Source organism: Myotis daubentonii, chromosome 13 (assembly GCF_963259705.1).
Source record: "Myotis daubentonii chromosome 13, mMyoDau2.1, whole genome shotgun sequence".
Classification (NCBI taxonomy): domain Eukaryota; kingdom Metazoa; phylum Chordata; class Mammalia; order Chiroptera; family Vespertilionidae; genus Myotis; species Myotis daubentonii.
Window position 1 is genome coordinate 12,341,915 of NC_081852.1, and position 20,754 is coordinate 12,362,668.

A 20,754-nucleotide genomic window follows, 5' to 3' on the forward strand; every position below is an offset into this window, starting at 1 on the left:
ATTTATAGGTTAAACTATTTTTGGCAAAAATGATTCAAGGTTGCCTCTGAAAACTTAAATTGCTGAAGTATAATAGCTATTTTTCAATGAAAGCTTGACTTCATGTGCTTGCGGAAAGCATTGCATGTTAATATGATTATTCATTTTCTCAAAAAACAGTGTAGCCTGAATTTGGGCAGCTCCATTATATCTGTGCAAGGAATGCGGTCCTTCCCAGCTGTCCTCCTGATGATGTCACAGAACCAGCAAATCACAAAGGAAGTCAGCCCCGACGTGACTGAACCCCACTCCAGAGCTACCCACGCAAAGAGCCTTGCCTTCTACTTTCTTCCTTTCTCCTTCCTTAGGAGTATTTCCCCGATCCGAGTGGGGAGCCTTTCACCAGAGCGAGGCCAGAGGGCAGGGGGATTCACCATGATGGGGTGTGTTGCCCGCTGTGAGCAGTGCTGCCGATGTTCCAGCCGCACGGAGCAGGGCTCACTGGTGAGCATTTGGGAAACGGAGAGATTGAGAAGATGATGGAGTTGGACAACAGCTCAAACTGACACAGCTAAGCAACACGAGCCTGGAGCCAGAGCCCGAAGACTGAGCTTTCTCTGCTCTACAAGTGCTTTCACACCCAGGAAAGCAGCACAGTCACCTGAGAAATAACTTGCAAACGCAAATGCCTGGGTCCCACCCCTGGAATCAGGAAGTTTGCAGGGATGCTGGTGGAAAAGCAACGCCGGGCCAAGGCACAGCTGCTCCGCAGATTGTTACTCAAGAGCCACCATGTCCGGCCTTGCTCCCGCCTTCCTAAGGACGAGGGCAAATGCCCCTGCTACGAATGAGTGTTGACTGATCCAGCCATCACAACAACCATGTAAAGCATGCGCTTGTTTTCTCCATTGTGAGAATGAGGAAACGGAGGCTGTAATCGCTAAGCAACTTGTAAGAGGTTGGAGGGCTGGTGAGTGGCCAGCTGGCATTCAAGCCCAGGCAGGCTGGCTCTGAGCTGTCCTTTTTGACCTCTGTATTATCCAGCCTTTCCAGTTCTGCTACCCCAAATCCTATGCAGGGTAAGGACCCCATGGGACCCACCTAGTTGGTCCATGCCAGTGACGAGGAAGTGACTTTGCTAAGCATGAATCCATGCCTTGCACCAGCTCCCAATCACTTACACTACAGCAGGTGAATCGGTGGCATAGAGGCCAGCTACCTGCTCCGTATCTTTATTTATTTATTTACTAGAGGCCCGTGGCAGGAAGAGATTTGTGAAATAGGCTTTCCCTTCTCCTGGCTGCCGGCACCGGTTTTCCTCCGGCACCCAGGACCCAGGCCTTCGCTCCGGAATGGAGCCTTCCATCTTCGCTGCTCCCGCCCGAAGCCTTCTGTCTTCCCTCCACCACTTCCTGCTTATGCATGCAAATTAACTGCCATCTTTGTTGGGTTAATTTGCATATGCTCCTGATTGGCTGATGAGCGTAGCAGAGGGACAGTCAATTTACATGTTTGTCTATTATTAGGTAAGATTTATTTATTTATTTATTTATTTATTTATTTATTTATTTATTTATTTTCATGTTTGCATTTGATTGAGAGAGGAAGAGAGAGGGATAGAGAGATAGAAACATCATTGAGAGAGGAACATCATCTATCGGCTACTTCCTACATGGCCCCTACTGGGGATCAAGCCTGAACCCAAGGTACATGCCCTTGTGCAGAATTGAACCTAGGGCCCTTCGGTCTGCAGGCTGACCCTCTATATACTGAGCCATACTCACTAGGGCCATGCTCCATATCTTTAAAAAATTAGTTGTAATGTTACAAAATTAAAATTTTCTTATAAAAATTCAATCATTTGCCTGATACATGTCCATGCCTGTAACAACACTGGGTCAGTTTCAATGGACTGGGCATGCTTTTCTGAGCCCAACACAGACCTCACAGCCCCTGCCTCTATCACTTACCTTTCCATTTGTCCAATATGGCAGAGTGAGTCCCAAAGCTGTACAAGCATGAGCTTGGGATATAGTGCTGGGGATAAGATAGAAAAGATCCCCGCCCTGATTGTTACCAAAAGGCTTCATTTAAATAAGGGACTAAGCCAACCAACTAATCTGACCTCTAGAACAGCCATTTCCACTGTCAAACCTATCTCTAAAATTTCCAATGAATAGAAAATAAATTAAAAACTGATACAGGGAAAAAATAAACCAGATGGTCCATGCCTGTGAGATGGAGGCTGCCAGGGTGATGCACTCTCTCTATGGTCTGTCCTCCCTTGATTCTCCCATCTGGTGACATCAGGGAGAGCACCTCCTGCCCTTCCCATTACACTGGTCAGAAGATGAAGTTCAGAGTCACCTTCAGGACTCGGTGCCAGGGCCCATTCAAATGCCCCAGCTCTTCTTCCTGAAAACTGCATGTCAAGTGCACTAGTGATAAAAGTCAGCTCCACCCCATCCCTGCATCTCTCCACCTCACCAGCCACTGCAGCTGGATTTGGCACCATGCACTATGACAAAGCAAGTGGTTTTCTATAAAGGTAAGCCTATGACCTTTTCTCCAACAAAATGTTGAAGGAAGTCCTATCTGGGAAATAAAAGTGAAGGGGGAATAAGAAAGTGCCCCCTCCACCCTCTGGGCTCTGGGGCATTCCCCTAGGTATCTGATGTGCTAAGGTTCCAAAGGCAGGGGAGCTTTAGCATTTGTGCTCGGGGCCTAAAACCACTCTTAATGGGGCCAACAGGTCCTAACACTTGGCTTATTCCTTTAACCAGAACTTGGTAAGAACACCAGGTGGTCCCTCAAGTTTTCCAGTTCATAACAGCACTAATTCGACTCATAATTCTTTTCATAGTTTACTGCCTCAGAAAATGTCATGTAAGAGCCATCTAACATAAGAGAAAACAGAATAAAAAATAAGATCTCTTTAATCAGGCCACAATTATGAAAGGACACTAGTTATTTTTAGTGTTTCTGTTCCTGGGTACAAAGGTTTCTGGGGGCAAGCAGACATTAGTGAGCTCTGGGTGGCCTAAGGCACAGGATGAATTGTCATTGGAGGGTTGTAAAAGCTACAACTTCCTTTCATTTAATTGCCTTGCCTCATGGAAAGGAGCAATTAGAGTGCTGCTTGCTAATACAGAGATAAATGATTGCCTTGTTGAGAGCCTTTTGGGGAGTAGGATGTGCAGAATGAGTGAGCTTAAAATCTACTTTATTACAGCCTCATCCTAAGGTAGATGAAAGACCTTGCCAAAAGAAGGATTTGTAGTTTCCAACGTGGAACCTCCCAAACCCCTACAAGCACTGTGGAAAGCACAAAGACAGTGGTCAGGTGACTGTGGTATTCCAGGATGGTATTTTCGCTCATCTTCCAAGCATTTCTTCTAGCTTTGCACAAACCAGAAAAGGAAGATCATTTTTCTTTAATAAGATCATTTGTCTTTAATATATTTTGTATTGATTTCAGAGAGGAATGGAGAGGGAGAGAGAGATAAAAACATCAATGACCAGAGAGAATCATTGATTGGCTGCCTCCTGCACACCCACACTGGGGATCTAGCCCACAGCCATGGCATGTGCCCTGACCAGGAATCGAACTGTGACCCGCTGGTTCACAGGCCGATGCTCAATCACTGAGCCATGCCAGCTGGGCAGGAAGATCATCTTTTAATGTTTGACAGAGAGCGGTGATGGTGCAAGGAGGGAACACTTGGGATAAGGTCTTCCAGGAGGTGATTTTCCAAGGACCAGATGCTTCACATTGTCAAAGGCAGGAACCAGAAAAAAACTGTCACTTGACCTTCTGAGCCAAAGGGACCCCAACTGTTTAAATGTTTTGGATTTCTTGCCCTACTTAATGTCATTCTATAAAGTTTGGTGTTGATATGCACAGCACCACCTTAATTAGCATTTAGAGAATAAAGATCCTTTTCTCAACTTTTTCCTTGGAATGCATGGGGGGAGGGGAGTTCCCTGAGGCAACCCCTCTCTCCCCTCCTTCTCTTAACTCACTTTGTTGGAATCAGGCACTTAGCCCCTCATCAGCATAGCTGGAGCCCCCACTCTCAGCTCCAGAGACAGGCCTGGAGACTCTCCTCTCAAGTTCAGTTATTTCAATCCCATTGATCTCTCATTTACTTTAAGAAGTAGATTCAATAGCAAAGTATTTCTTCACTGTATTTTGAGAACTCTTCCAGGGAAAGGCCATTACTTTTTGCAGTAAGCTGAGGATAGAAACGATTTTACTGTCTCTCAGGATAACTAATTTCGATTGATCTCCTTAAGCTCTAAAACATGTTGCCACGGTTAATTATAATTCATCAATCACACCAACACATGGCACTCACCGATGGAGACAGCCCTGCCTGTTTGTTTGAGGTATGCAAACAATATTGTGAGAGATCAGTTTTAATCATCTCCTACTCTGTGTTCATTGTCAGGAAAATGTGATTTAAGGAAAATCATTTACTCATCCCCAAATGTATTAATGCAAAACAAGTTTACTTTTTTATTCTTTATAAAGAAAATCAACAGAGCCAACAGAAATCAGTTGACAAGCATAAAAGGTTCTCAGTCAGTTTAATATCCACGAAGTGTTTATTGATGTGTGAAGCCAAAACATTATTTAGATAAATGCTTTTTTGTCTATGTGGATTTTGGAAAAAGAATCAGATGGGTTTCTTTATGTTTTTTTTTTCTTGGTAAACCTTGAAAAAAAAGGGTGGCAAACAAGTCAGAAGTAGTTTCAGTTCATGTTTTTTTCAGCAGATACTGACAGTGATGAACAAGTTGGAGACTTGGAACCAAAACGAGAAGTGTCTCCAAGGCCAGGGCTATTTGCCTCAGCGGAGTCAAATGACCAGCATGTATGGGGAAGCATTCATTCATTCATTCATTCATTCATTCATTCATTCATTAGGAAATGAATACCTATGAGACCTTCTCTTCTGGGCATTGAGCTGGGTTGAAATCAGCAATAAACAAACCAGGTATGGCTTCTATCGCCACACAGCGACAGTCTCATGAGGAAAACAAACCTTTAAATGATTGACTGCAATAAAGTGTGCTGTGTCCTGGCCCCGTGGCTCAGTTGGTTGCACCATCCTCCTGAACACTGAAAGGTTGTGGGTTTGATTCCTGGTCAGGGCACATCCTCAGGTTTTGGGTTCTATCCTAGGTCGGGGTGCATGTGGGAGGCAACAGATCAGTGTTTGTCCCATGGATGTTTCTTCCTCTCTCTAAAATCAATAAAAACATACCCTCAGGTGAGGATTAAAAAGTAAATACATAAATGAAGTGTGCTGTAAATCACTGTAGGAGAACAGGGTACAATATGAGGAGGCTGAAGCAGACACCCACCTTGTACAGGGGGCAAGCAAGACATCCTGGTGGAAGTACTTTTAGGTGCATAACTAAAGATGACTCATAACTCTTCAGGTAATAAAGAAAGGAGGGTAGCTCCAAGCAGAGATAATCAGAGCTGCTTATGTACTTTTGACCATGAAATACTTGCAGTCAAATTGTCAGGCCATGCATCCAATAAAGAGCAATGAATATAGTCAGGGATGTGGGGCTCGGCCAGGAAAAAAAGAATATCAAAACCAAGAACTAAACACCATCCCCTTTCAGTTGTTTGAGAACCTGTTTCTTATTCACACAGGTCCTGCAGTGGTTCTCACATGAGTGTGTTAACCCAACCAGCATAAAATTGCTCACTCACTCTGCTCTGTCCATTCCGATTTCATGGAACTTTATGGGAGAAAGCTCTTTGACATTTATGGTACAAAGGATCTTGCTAGAGGGCATTTTGAATGACAGAGGGAACGGGGAAGAAAGAGTAGACGAGTTATCAGGGTCTAGTCCCCAGGTACCACTGAGGCCCATGGTATCATTTCTCTATCTGAAGTCATTGCATGCCAGTCAGCACCACCCACTACCAAAGCAGAAATGAGCCCCAGCAAGATGTCTAGGTCTTTGAGGAATTGACCAGTGTGCCCGCGCTTTCTCCCAGTCTCAGTCTGCATACTCTTACATGCCATGCAGTGAGAATAAAGAACCAAGAATGAGCCCATCACTTGGAACTAACTGTTCAGTGCCTTGGAGACTTAGATAACCTGAGTGCAAATCCTCATTTCAAAATATAGACAAGACTAGGTGCATCCCCTAAACCGTCATAAATGTTGTCCTGTTCACTGGGACACTTAGGTGTGGCACTCTTTCAACCCCTCCTTTGTATTCACAGACATGTGGTTATGTTGGCAGTGTACTGAAGACCCGGCACTTCATGACTTCACGCCCACCATCTCATCGGCTCCTCCACGACTCTCCAAAGGCTGAGCAGAGCAGACCAACATGCTGCTCCCCCTGTTCCCCTTAACAGAACACACAAAGCCACTTCCTGCAATCCTAGTGGAGAACATAACCTTCCTCTAGTTACTCACTGTGGCCATAATCAAGCTACCGCATAAAAACTACATATTTAAAGGTTAAACTTAGACAGAAATACTAGGCTTCCTGAAGGGTCACTGCAACATGAATGCCGGGATACAACCAGACCAGCATGGAGCAAGAGGATGCAGTTCCTTTAGGAGGGATTTGACAACTACCTCTAGGATGATGGGAAAGGAATACGGGCATGAACAGAGCCAAGGAAGAAAGGTTACTCTAATGACTACAAGTTCTTGAATGTTACCACATTCCCTGGAGTCAAGAAAATGGTTATTATCCAACCCCAAAACAGAACTAATTCATGATGATTTGCATATATATATAAATGCCTGAATTATCTAAGTAAACTAAGCATGACTCAAATCACAATGTAGTTTTTATTTATTTATTTTTAAAAAATCATACTTTGCATTAAAAAATTTAGGAGAGAATTATATGAACTGGGTAACCTTAACCTACACATGCAATCATGCCAGGGCACTGTTTTAGTGAGTAATATAAAGAAGAGTCTTTTCTAGGCTAATGATTCTTTTTTTAAAAAGTCCACACTGTTTCCACTTATTTTATGTTTCAAAAACACATTTATTGATCACTTACAGGCATTTCTAGGTTGAAGGTTTTAAAAGGACATGAAAATAACATATCCTTATAATAAAAATGTCTATGAAAGTACAATTTGAATGAAAAAGTTGAACATGAAGGAAATAACTACTATGGAGAATCTAAAATTTAAATCAACTAAATTATATGATGATGTCATCTTCACTAATGAGGGAGAGAGATTTTAATTAAGAATAAAATATATCGCCCTGGTTGGTTAGAGTGTTTAGAGCAGTGATGGTGAACCTTTTGAGCTCGGTGTGTCAGCATTTTGAAAAACCCTAACTTAAGTCTGGTGCCGTGTCACATATAGACATTTTTTTTTGATATTTGCAACCATAGTAAAACAAAGACATATTTTTGATATTCATTTTATATATTTAAATGCCATTTAACAAAGAAAAATCAACCAAAAAAATGAGTTCGCGTGTCACCTCTGACACGCGTGTCATAGGTTCGCCATCACTGGTTTAGAGTGTCATCCCAATACACCCAGGCTGCCAGTTCTATTTCCAGTCAGGGCACATACAAGAATCAACCAATGAAAACATAAACAAGTGAAACAACAATCAGTGTTTCTCTCTGTGTCTCTCTAATCAATAAAGAAAAGGATAAAATATTGCCTTTAAATCATGACACTTCAAAAATATTTTTTAAAGTTTAGCCTACTGCTAAAAAAGAAAATCCACTATTTTTTTAACTGATATATTTTAAGGATTTGAAAATAATATTCTGTGATATACACGTACAAAGTTCAAATGAAAATATTTTTGAGTGTTCATAATGTGCTAAACATTGCAGATATAAAGATATGTCATTTTTATGTTTTCAAGAATCTCATAGAACAATATTTATAGACCTGTCTAACAAGCCAACTCATAAAATTATATTGTAAAAATAGCCGTAACCAGTTTGGCTCAGTGGATAGAGCATTGGCCTGCGGACTCAAGGGTCCCAGGTTCGATTCCGGTCAAGGGCATGTACCTTGGTTGCAGGCACATCCCCAATAGGCAGGAGGCAGCTGATGGATATTTCTCTCTCATCGATGTTTCTAACTCTCTATCCCTCTCCCATCCTCTCTGTAAAAATCAATAAAATATATGTTAAAAAAATTATATTGTAAAAATACATATCATTATCTACGCAGTCAGGATAAAAATATGGTATTTACCTGTATTTATAGGTTAGCTGTTTTGAACTCTTTACTGTAAATACTTAGAATATTGGTTTGCATTATTCAGTATAATCCTGTCTTTGTGACAAAGCAGAGCAAAATCACGTTAAAACGTGCTGGTGAGTTTCCAAAAGAAATAGGTTTATAAAGCATTAGCCAGGTATTTAAGATAACCTATGGAAACACTAAAATTCATTTCTTTTCAGAATTTAGTAATTTTTATAAACAACTTTGTAGTTGAGGATAAAAGAGGCATTTTAGAATCAGTTTGTTCAAATCTTCTGGAGCGGCATTTCCTCTCTATATAAAAGGCTAAGTGGCCGACTCTTCATTGGACCAACCGACTGACCGATGGCTGGCCAGCAGGCCGGTGCATATGCCACACGCTGGCAATTTAAAAATAAATGCTGACTCGTGCATGCACAGTACATAGAACGCTCTCTGGACACCAATCGCACATGACACCAGAATGTATCTGAAGATCAACTGCCGGGAGCCGGTCCATGCTTGCTGTTTCAAGGGACCTGGCATATATGGCATACTGTTCTTAATATGTTTGCTCACCTTCTTGGCACTATGTGTTTTAACCAAGGTCTCCTCTCTGAGAAAGGTTGTTTCCCCAGGTAGGGATTTTCCCTTGAAGTTAGGGAGGGAATAAAACCTCTTAACTAAGTGCCAGGCAGGTAATTAATCACTTTAACTACGAACAATCATGCTTAAGCTACATAATCTTTACTCCCTGGAATGGAGATAAGAAACGCCCTAACCTTTGGAATAGAGATTGATAGGATTGGAATCAACTGGTATAAATACAGATGTAACAAGACAGAACTTAGAAGACAGAACCAGGAGGCACAGAACCTACACAGAACATTCTCTAGAGACAGAAGAACTTCGCTGGAGAGAACATGGCAAAAGATCCTGGACTGAACCTGACTACAGAAATTGGCAAGAGAACCTGACTAGAACCTGGTGACTGAACCTGGCTGGAGAACATGGACAGAACCTGGCTGGAGAACCTAGGGAGGGAACATGGCTACAGAACCTGGCTGGAGAACCTAGAGAACCTGGCTGGAGAACCTAGCGAGGGAACATGGCTCCAGAACCTGGCTGGAGAACCTGGAGAACCTAGCAAGAGAACATGGACACAGAACCTGGCTGGAGATCCTAACCAGAACTTCGCTGGAAATCCAGACCAGAACTTCGCTGGAGATCCAGACCAGAACTTGGCTGGAGATCCTGGCTAGAGATCCTGGCTAGGCTGCTGATCAACTGAACGCTGTCTCCGTGTCATTCCTTCTTCGCCGACTCCGTCTATGCCTTTGGGGACCCCTGGACCTGCTGGGGTTGGACCCCGGCATTTGGCGCCCGAACAGCGACCCCTAGGTAAGTGCCCCGCACTTGGGACGGATAGGACTCCACCGTAGGAAGAGGGTGGAGAGTCTTCGCTGACTCTGTCCACACCTTTGGGAACCCCTGGAAAAGGATTCCCATAGGTAAGCCCCCCCCATTGAGAACCCCCACATTCAGGATGGATAGGACTCCACCAGGGTGCTGCAAACCCCCCTACAGAGGATAAGTAGGGTAAGAAGGTGGATAGTACAGAACTTAGATTGAGAAGATGTGCCATACTGAGTCCAAAGAAAGAAGACTCTGTATTGATCTTTACATTAAGAAGATGTGCCATACTGAGTCTAAAGAAAAAAGACTCCATATTGATCTTTTAACACATATACTTGCTAGCAGAGGAGTTAAGGTTACTCCCAGTCAGATGGAACATTTTATACAAGAAATATGTCCATGCTTTTCTGAGGAAGGAAAGGTGCCGGAAAGGTAAATATAGAGGCATGGGAGAAGGTAGGCCCAAGGAGCCTTATCCTTAACCCCACTGCAGCCTTCCCACCCTGGGAAAGTGCAGGATTGGCAAGCTCTCCCTGAGGTGATAGATCAGGACTCAGGTAATAGCGGAAAGCGCCAATCCTAACAGGTCCAGGGGTCCCCAAAGGTGTAGACGGAGTCGGCGAAGAAGGAATGACACAGAGGCAGCCTTCGGGTGATCATCATAGCCAGGTTCCTTGCCAGGATCTCCAGCCAAGTTCTGGTCTGGATCTCCAGCCAAATTCTGTTCAGGATCTCCAGCGAAGTTCTGGTTAGGATCTCCAGCCAGGTTCTGTGTCCATGTTCTCTTGCTAGGTTCTCCAGGTTCTCCAGCCAGGTTCTGGAGCCATGTTCCCTCGCTAGGTTCTGTCTCTAGGTTCTGAGGCCAGTTTCTGTCCAGGATCTTTTGCCATGTTCTCTCCAGCAAAGTTCTTCTGTCTCTAGAGAACGTTCTGTGTAGGTTCTGTGCCTAGGTTCTGTCTCTCTTGGTTCTGTCTTCTAAGTTCTGTCTCTTTCTGTCTTGTTACAACTGTATTTATACCAGTTGATTCAATCCTATCAATCTCTATTCCAAAGGTTAGGGCGTTTCTTATCTCCATTCCAAGGAGTAAAGATTATGTAGCTTAAGCATGATTGTTTGTAGTTAAAGTGATTAATTACCCGCCTGGCACTTAGTTGAGGGGTTTTATTCCCTCCCTAACTTCAGGGGAAAATCCCTACCTGGGGAAACAACCTTTCTCAGAGAGGAGACCTTGGTTAAAACACATAGTGCCAAGAAGGTGAGCAAACACTTTAAGAACAGTATGCCATATATGCCAGGCCCTTTGAAACAGCAAGGATGGACCCGCTCTCGGCAATCAACTATTGGCACTTTGTTGTTGTTATGTCATGCTGTTGCTGTTTATTTATTAATCAATTTATCGATCATTGTTTATATCAATGTTTTTATCATGATTTGTTGTTTTTATATCATATTGTTGTTGTTTATTTATTAATAAATGTATATATTATTTTCCTATACATTTTACTAATTTTATTTTATCTCTGACACTTTTATTATAAAGTGAATAGTGATGTTAAAATACTTTGTATTTTAATTTTATAATACTATATTATATATACTATTTTGACATGTAATTTTTTGCAGTAATGTAATTACTGCATGGATCTTTCTTCTAATTAATTTCCTTTCAATGTGCATGAATCTGTGCACCGGGTCACTAGTCCTATATAATAAAAGCCCAGTGATCGAATGGCGAAAAGACCAGAATGATGGCTAGACCAGCATGATGTGCACTGACCACCAGGGGGCAGACGCTCAATGCAGGAGCTGCCCCCTGATGGTCAGTGCACTACCACAGTGGGAGCGCTGCTTGGCTGACCTGATGAACAGGGCTCCCACAGTGGGCCAATCCCCACAGGTCATACCCCTCACCAGTGCATGAATCCTGTACACCAGGCCTCTAGTTTAAAATAAAATACACTGATGCTTTAAACAGGAGTGGCCATCCTTGGACAGGTTTGTGTAATGTATTTCCTGTCATCACTACCTTGAGTTCATGGATTTATATGTGAATTGAAGCAGTTATCTATTTATGCCTATTATGTTCTAGTAATATTTTGCCCAGTTACATACTTTGGAAAGTGAATTCTGGATGCATAAAATGAGCTTATTGTTTCCAGTAATTAAACAGGTCATCATCTTGGTTAAAACTGGGTTCTAAGCACAGTATACATAAAAATATTCAGTTCTCAGAGGATTGTTGCATCTCTTTACTTACTTTTACCAAATATTTGCATATTAAAGCCTTGATAACATCGCATGCAAGGAGTCTGTTGTCTCTTCCGGGACATATATGATCGGAGCATCGCAGGGAGAATGAGCGCTGATGTTGCTCCTTAATTCAGTGTTGAAGCACAATCCTGTCTAGCTCATTTACATTCTATTTCCTAAAGTCACTTCCTCTTCATATACAATGAACATGATACAATTATATCTTTTGAGATTTTTGAAACATGGCCTTTATAGTGTAAAAATGCCGGAAGCCGGTCCACTCTTGCTGCTTGACACAGTCGCTGTAGGGAAGAAACATCTGCACAGCGTATGTTTCTAGGGACCTGGCGTATATGGCATACTGTTCTTAATATGGTTGCTCCCCTTCTTAGTGCTATGTGTTTTAACCAAGGTCACCTCTCCAAGAAAGGTTGTTTCCCCAGGTGAGGATTTTTTCCTGGAGTTAGGGATTAACAGGACTAAGTAAAAGAATAAATCAGTGAAACCCCCTAGTGTTACAGAAATACCATGTACTACTTATGAAGAACTTGGACTAAGACTGTTGGCAATAAATTTGGGACTTGTTGGGCCTGCATCCCCAGGGGTCTGCCCACCAGGGAAAGCACCAAAGCCTATACCCCTGGAGACCCACTGACACAGGGCAGTCCCAGGGAAGGCAAGCAGCGAGGAGGGGAGGACATAACCTTTACTGGGTAGGATAATCTCCTTCAGTCACTTCCTTGTATCTTATCGGTAGAGCAGTAACCTTGGAATAGCCGTTATAATGGAACACAGAGATTAACCTAGACAGGATTAAACTCAACAGAACCAGATTAACAAACGCCCTAACCTTTGGAATAGAATTGATAGGATTAAACTCAACAGAACTAGATTAACAAACGCCCTAACCTTTGGAATAGAATTGATAGGATTAAACTCAACAGAACTAGATTAACAAACGCCCTAACCTTTGGAATAGAATGGATAGGATTAAAATCAACTGGTATAAATACAGATGTAACAGGACAATAAAGACAGAATCTGGCTGGAGAACCTGGCTATGCTGATCAACTGAACGCTGTCTCCGTGTCATTCCTTCTTCCCGACTCTGTCCACATCTTTGGGAACCCTGGACCTGCTGGGGCTGGACCCCAACATCTGGCAACCAAACAGTCGAACATGTGCGAGCAGGTGAGTGAGAGTGCCCTGCACCAAGTGCACTGCCTGCCGCCTTCCTCCGGGGCAGGGAACTCGGACTTTGCCCTTTGGAGAGCCTTGGGTGGCGGAGCACCCAGAGGTTCAACACCAGGCTTCCAGGGCGTGCTGCCCCAGGATCGCCAGGACTGGAGCAGCAATGGGAACCCGCATCTCCCTCACCTCTCCTTGGCTGGGCAGCATCTCTACAACCCCGCACCGCCCCTCTCTCATACCGGAGTTGCTGAACACCAGCCACCACCCTATTTTCCACCTCCCTACCAGCCGCTGACTTATTCCCAGTTGGCAGGCCCCTACTCGCATCTGGGAGAAGCGAACGCTGCCATCAACCCCCTGCACCAGCCAGCGCCCGCCGGCAGTCAGCCACAGGCCTGGCCCGGACTCCAGAGCCAGGAGACTGCTGGTTTGCCCTTGCACCACGGGCGCCCAGCCGGCCTGCTACCCCATCTCTCCGGGCTGGACGGCGGCGCTATGAATGCCAGCAGGGATGGCTTCCGCCCCTCGGACCTGCTGCTGCCCCCCGCGCACGCCCTGGATGCAGTGGGGCGGGCGGAGAACCTGGGCCTTCAAGACATGGGGCAACTGATGGACGAGGTGCAGATGGTGGATGAGCAGCACCTGCGTCTGCATGATCAGACTGTGATTAGCAAAGGTCCCATTTCAATGACCAAGAATCCCTTGAGTCTCCCCTGTCAGAAGGAGCTGGTGGGGGCTGTGATGAACCCCTGTGAAGTCTTCTGCTCCGTCCCTGGAAGATTGTCCCTCCTGGGCTCCACGTCGAAATACACAGTGACAGTTGCCGAAGTCCAGAGGCGACTGTCCCCGCCTGAGTGCTTAAATGCCTCAATACTGGGAAGTGTTCTCAGAAGAGCCAAGTCTAAAAATGGAGTTCGGTCCTTGCGGGAGAAGCTGCACAAGATTGGGCTGAACCTTCCAGCCGGCAGACGGAAGGCTGCACAGGTCACCCTCCTGACGTCCTTAGTAGAAGGGGAGGCCGTTCACTTGGCTCGGGACTTTGCGTCTGTCTGTGAGGCTGAGTTTCCTAGTAAGCCGGTGGCCGAGTACTTAACTAAACCTCATCTTGGAGGACAGAATGAGATGGCCACGAGGAAGAACATGCTGCTGGCCGCACAGCAAGTGTGTCAAGAATTCACGGACCTTCTCCACCAAGACCGAACGCCCAATGGGAACAACCGGCCGGCCCCGGTCTTAGAGGCAAACATTCAGAACTGCCTGTCTCACTTCAGCCTGATGACCCACGGGTTTGGCAGCCAGGCCATCTGTGCCGCCATGTCTGCGATGCAGAACTACATAAAAGAGGCTTTGGTCATCATAGAGAAATCCTACATGAATCCTGGGGACCAGAGTCCAGCCGATTCCAGCAAGACCTCGGAGAAGATGGAGAAGCATCAGAAATGAAACAGGTGGAAACAAAGGGAAGAAGAGTCTGCAAGGGGAAAAAATCTCCAAAACCATTCTCGCCAGCACAGATGGGGAAACTCCTTGGCCAGAGGGGACAAGCTGAGCTTTTGCTTGCCTTCCCATTGAAAGCCCCGTTGGCCTCCAGAGTTGGACCTGCCCTCTGGGAGTCCTTAGGTGTGTCCGGGCCGCTGCCTGAGGGAACTGTAGGTTTAATATTAGGACAGAGCTCCACCTCGTTACAGGGGATCTTAGTCATCCCAGGAGTTGTTGATGCAGACTACACAGGAGAAATACAGATTTTACTTTCCCCACCCACAACAACTATACAGATTCAACCCAACCAGAGAATTGCCTAATTACTCCTGTTACCAATACATAAAATAAGGACAGCTGTTACCCAGGAAGCCAGAGGGGCCGGAGGCTTTCGATCTAGTGATGCAGCATTTTGGATACAAGAAATCCATCCACACCTTTGGGAACCCTGGACTTGCTGGGGCTGGACCCCAACAGAAAAACATAAAGAGGTTGGTAACTAGACATACTTGTAAGAGTTAGCACTTCTGTTTAAAAATAATTCCCTACCAAGCTTCTGAAAGAGACAGCTCCAGACTCCAGAGAGCCTGCCACCATGTCTCTGCTGAAAGTCGCCAGTCCAGCCCTGAGCATCCTTCACTGGCCGCTGCCTGAAGGAAAACTAGACTCTCCTTACCAACAGCCCAGCCTTTCAGGTCATGTCAGTGCCTGACCGCTCCGGGAAATTTGCATTTCAATATCCTACAAATAAAATGAAAATCAGATAGACCCTGTCTTCTGTTGAAATGTCAGTCTGTGCAGCTGCATTCTAAGGTGAACTTTTGAAAAGTTTCCTAACCCTATGCACATATCAATTCTGGGAAAATTTTGGCAAGAGATAATCAGTGAATTCCAATAGAAGATGGTAGTTTGAGCACACATGTAACTTACATTAATTAATGACGTTAAATTAAGAAATAGATATACATGTGTAGTTTTTAAACCATTAAAAGAAACATTGACAATTGTTATCTCTGGGGTGTCGGATTCATAATTATAGTGGAACACTGAAACTTTAATTTTATTCTTTAAATATTTAATTAATTTTAAACGTATTAGTAAGCTATGTTTTTATTTAAATAAAACATTTCAATGTATATTTCCTCTCAAAGAGTAATACAGCTAAAAGGTATATTAAAAATCATTTGGTCTACCCAGCCTCCTCTAGCTTGGCAGGCGGTTGCTCAGATATTTCTTGAATTAGTCAACTGAAAATGTTCAGACACAACGGGATGGAATATGAGTTAGATGAAGTGGAGGTTTTCCATCTGAATCAGTTAAAGGCTTTACTGGTAAAAGAGACCGAAACACCAATCTTCCAGAAATGTCATGACAGTCAGATCGGTGGTTCTCAACCATGGCTGCACATTAGAATCACCTGGGAATCTTTTAAAAATTGATTTCTGGGCCTCATCCTCCTGAATTCTGTTTCTTTGTTATGGGGTGGGGCCACAACATTAGTAACAAAGAAACAGAATTTCCGGAGGATGAGGCCCAGAAATCAGGATTTTAAAAAGGTTCCCAGGTGATTCTAATGTGCAGCCAAGATTGAGAACCACTGGTCTAGATGGAGCCAGAGGAAATATCCCATGGAGGAATGACCTTGTAGGGCAAGAAAACTAGAATGAAGTGCAGAGGCCAGCCTAAGTGCAAAGCCCTGGTCTGGAGTCAGGTGTGCGTGGCTTTGTGTGGGCTGCTTTCAGCAAGAGGTTTCTTCTGCCTTATCTGATCAATGAGTAATAATTGAAAATTGCAATATAGGATTGACGGGAAGATAAAATAAGCTATGCAATGCTTACGGCTATGGCTCACAAACAATACAATAAAATAAACAGAGAGTTAAATTTTAGCTTTTACCAGTTTCACTAATTACCAGGTTAGGCTTGTTCGTAGTCCTCTGATACTAGTAGTGTCAAGGGCTTTATACTAGAATACTTCTTTAGAAAGTGTTTCTAAAGGGATCATAGGGGTAAAATATTTCTTAATTTTTAAATGAGTTTCCCTCTGTAACCTATCTTTTCTCATCATACTCATACTAGTATTCTTGTCCTTAGTGAAAAAAGCAAATGTAAATATGTAATAGTTTTTTTTAATCTTTAAATTCTTTATTAGTTAAGGTATGTAATAGTTATTTTAATTCATTTTTGTTCTTTAAAGTGCTTGAAGCTAAAATATTAAGAAGAAAGGTGTTAATAAAAACTGATAATAATTCTAAATATGATGGGTACTTCTTCCTTTAAAATAAGAATTCAGACTTGGAAAAAATGGTAGTGGATTTTTATTTTTTATTTTATCCAACCTTCCATCAGCTTTAAACTTTTGGTAAAAGAAGCTTCTCTGATCTTACAAAGAGAATTTCCTAGACACTTTGCCATTTTATTTTGTTAAACTAACATCTGAACACATGATTGCAAACAATTTACTAGTGTCCTCTTTTCATTATTCTTGATGGCTATTTTATATTCATTGACAACATTTCAGAAATTACATATATTTTTAATTTTAAAATTGCCATGCCATCTCTGATTAGATTAATTCTTTCCATCCTTTCTGAAATCAACTATCATCATAGGAAGTGAAAAGCCACACAGTCACAAATGGATATTTTGGTTTGCAAGGAAGTTGCACTAATCTCACCGCTTTATTCTTCTGAATAAAACCTTAGGTTTGAGTTCTTTTGCATCAATCATATATATTTCATGGTGAGTGATACTGGTGGGAAGTGAAAAATGATTGTTTCAGGCATGTCTGGCTCATTTTTATCACCAACAAATTTTATTCTATGAGGGGGTGACAGAATGAGAGGGAATCACTTCTGTTCTTTCGCAGGAAAGAATATCGTGTGTGCTTCTTTCTCTGCCTGGGATTTTATGCACTGAGTTCCTTCCACTTTTGGATTACCTTTTATTTAATGCTTTTCTTAATCACTGTTATCCTTTCAAAGTTCACCCAGTGAATTTACATGAAAAATAGTATTTTGTAAAAGAAACTATATATTATAAATGTTTCAAATACATTTTTATATGCTATATGCATGTTAGAGATTTCAAAAGCTCATTAAATATTGTGTGGCACATTTTCTTCAAATGAATGCAATTTCAAAGGGCCCATTAAACTTCTGTGGTTTTTAATTAATAAAATTGAATCACATTCATTTTAAAATTAAAAGCATACATTTTCAAAACTTGAGGAACATAAGAATAATTTACATCTTAAAAGTGATAAATAATTGAACTACAGCTTTGTGAAGGAAGGCCCAAGGTGAGCATAAAACACCATTCCTGCACTTTCCTGGCATGGCTGACTCGACATCAGTGTCTGCTCTGTACAAGAATTTCTCTAGCTGGGGAAAGGTTCTAGACCAGTGGTTCTCAACCTTCCTAATGCCACAACCCTTTAATACAGTTCCTCATGTTGTGGTGACCCCCAACCATAAAATTATTTTCGTTGCTACTTCATAACTGTAATTTTGCTACTGTTATGAATCGTCATGTAAATATCTGATATGCAGGATGTATTTTCATTGTTACAAATTGAACATAATTAAAGCATAGTGATTAATCACCAAAACAATATGTAATTATATATGTGTTTCCTGATGGTCTTAGGCGACCCCTGTGAAAGGGTCGTTCGACCCCCCAAGGGGCCACGACCCACAGGTTGAGAACTGCTGTTCTAGACTATGAGTAAGCAGCAGAGCAGAGAGCAGTAAATGCCTGTAATGTGTGTAGATGGAGATCAAAAGGTCAACATAAAGCTGTAACAATTTCGAACAATGAAGAGTAATATATAATTGCATAAAATACAGAGCTATAACAATGTGATGAAGGATGGAACATTGCTCCAGAGTGGGAAACATCTATTTGAAATAAAAGAGAATTGCAGAGACTTTCAAAGAAATTAAAAGACAACTCCAATTTAAAAATGGGGAGGAGAGGCGGGCAAGAGGCAAAGGTGAAACCATTAAAATTTTTACCAGGTGATACATGCAGACCCCTAAACTGCTCTCCCCAAACACTCCAACAACTCATAACTTTAACCAGGCAATAGTGTTAGAGGCATAGCAGACCTTCTAAAGGAAATGCAAGGTAACCCAAGGACAACAGAGGCAATGTATCCAAAACTCTATGTTAATTTCTTCTAAGTTTCACAAAAGACAGAAACAGAAAGAGGACACAGCATAACACTGAGGGAGAGAAAGAAAGGAAGAATGTAGCAGATCAAGGCCATGTGACAATGATTGTCAGGATAAAAGGATACATTAAAAGCCAACTCAAAGGATTTTGAATTTAAAAAACAAAAACATAGAAGAAGGTAAATCCTGTGTTTTGTTTTTTAAACAACAACAAAAATCTGAATCTAGAAAGCAGATAAATCACAAGTGATTCTTCACCTTGTCAACATACAGTGGGGCCTTGACTTACAAGTGTCCCGACTAAAGAGTTTTTTGAGATACCAGCTGTCTCTCAGCTGATTTTTTGCATTGAGTTGATAGAGTAATTTGAGTTAACGAGCTCCTTAACAAGCTGGGTCTTGGAATGAATTAAACTCGTAAGTCAAGGTCCCACTTTAGTTTAAACCACCAAATCCGTTAGACGGTTAGATCTACATGCATTCAATGTTCAAAAGGACCTACAAAATGAGGTCCTTTTCTCAGGACCATTTTTATAATGGTCAATCCGCTTCGCATTGCAGCAAATGAATTCCCTCCTCGCCCCCCTGCAGCAGCCTCCACGATGGCCCTGCCAGCTCAGCAGCATCTATTCCCAACATTCTTCCAAGCACTAGGACCCCACCGCTGGGCCTTTCTTTCTGTTCTCATGTGAGTTGAATTACTTGCTTTTCTCTCCACTTAGAGGACCTGGGACCCATATATGTATGTGCTTTGTTCTTCATTATCATTTGAATATGGGTCACAGCTTGCCCCACAATCCAAAAATGGTCACTCACACCTCACCCTGATCGCCTCCGCTTTATCACCTTACTTTCTTTGTAGGAAATGGCGACACCTGAAAGTACAGCAGGGTTGTTTGCTTGCTCGCTCAGCTGTTGATGGTCTAACTTCCATTCCCAGAAGATCACTTCCATGGGATTGGCGGCTTTACCTCCTTTGTACACTATTGTGGCTCTGGTACCTAGAACAGACCTTGGCCCCAGAAAATGCCCAAAATATTTCCTGAATGAACAAATCACTGCATTTCTAAATGATATGTATTTCAAAGCATTTAATAACATTGTCTGGAAAGGAATAAAATAACCCCAAATACCTGAAGTATAAACGATGTTAAGCTAAGAGAGTAACTGTCCTGAGAAAGGTACTAAGTTCTGATTAGCATCCACAGGACTCCTCTTTTACGTGGGATGCAGTAACTGCAATAGAGCACTGAGGCTCCGTCCTCACAGCACCAGTGTGGGCTGGTTGGTGGGGAACAACAATATATCAGCAGCATTGCCTATATGACTCCAATCAATTAGAGCTAATTAGTTAGTAGCCATGGTGCTATGTAACATTGAGCCAAGAGGTCATTTTATCATCTTACATGCTTAATAGTGAGAATAGAGGCAAGGGACAAGAGGAAAGGCTTTTTAATAGCGTTAAAGGGATTTCCTTGATTGCTTTTCCATAAATTTCATAAGAAAAGCTACCATTTTCTGAGCAAAATACTATACAAAGTCTTCAATGCACACGTTTTGCTTTAATTTCTACAACAGTCCTCAGAAGAAGCATCGTGATCCCTGTTTTTTGTGTGTGTTTTTTTTAAGTAAAGTTGAAGGTCAGAAAGGCTAATTAGCTGTCCAAACTGCACAGCTGGTAGGTGGTGGACCTGGGATGTAAGCATGACTTAAGTGCCTTGCATATTCCACCACATTCTCCAGGTGCAGGGTCTTCTATGAGCAGACCCTGTGTTGTTCTGGGTCACATGAGAGAATCCCCCCTCAGCCTCTCGCCTGGCCCCTTGGGCCATACCCACAAGCTTGCAGCCCTCCGTGCAAACCAGCCCATCCCCCTGATCCAGACGTTACTTTCTCAAGTGGACACGGAGAAGCATGTTTGCACCCCTGTCCTGATTTTCTGCCTGGCAGTATCATTCTCTCAAGCAACCTTGGGTTTCCGTGTGCAATGAAGAAGGGAAAATTGGCTCTCATAATCAGAACTAAGTTAAAATTGATATTTCAGGGT

The 20,754-nt window shown here is 42.7% G+C and overlaps 2 protein-coding genes across 2 annotated transcripts in view; one reads left to right on the top strand and one right to left on the bottom strand.

Annotated features, from left to right (window-relative positions):
• NRG3 (neuregulin 3) overlaps nucleotides 1-20,754 on the bottom strand; it is a 1,052,897-nt gene that overhangs the window by 634,977 nt on the left and 397,166 nt on the right. The gene's annotated exons all lie outside the window — the stretch shown is intronic.
• Nucleotides 13,044-14,665, top strand: LOC132214513 (transcription factor AP-2 gamma-like). Its single transcript, XM_059661896.1, has one exon. The coding sequence runs from the start codon at nucleotides 13,044-13,046 to the stop codon at nucleotides 14,496-14,498; it is 1,455 nt and encodes a 484-aa protein (XP_059517879.1). The 3' UTR covers nucleotides 14,499-14,665.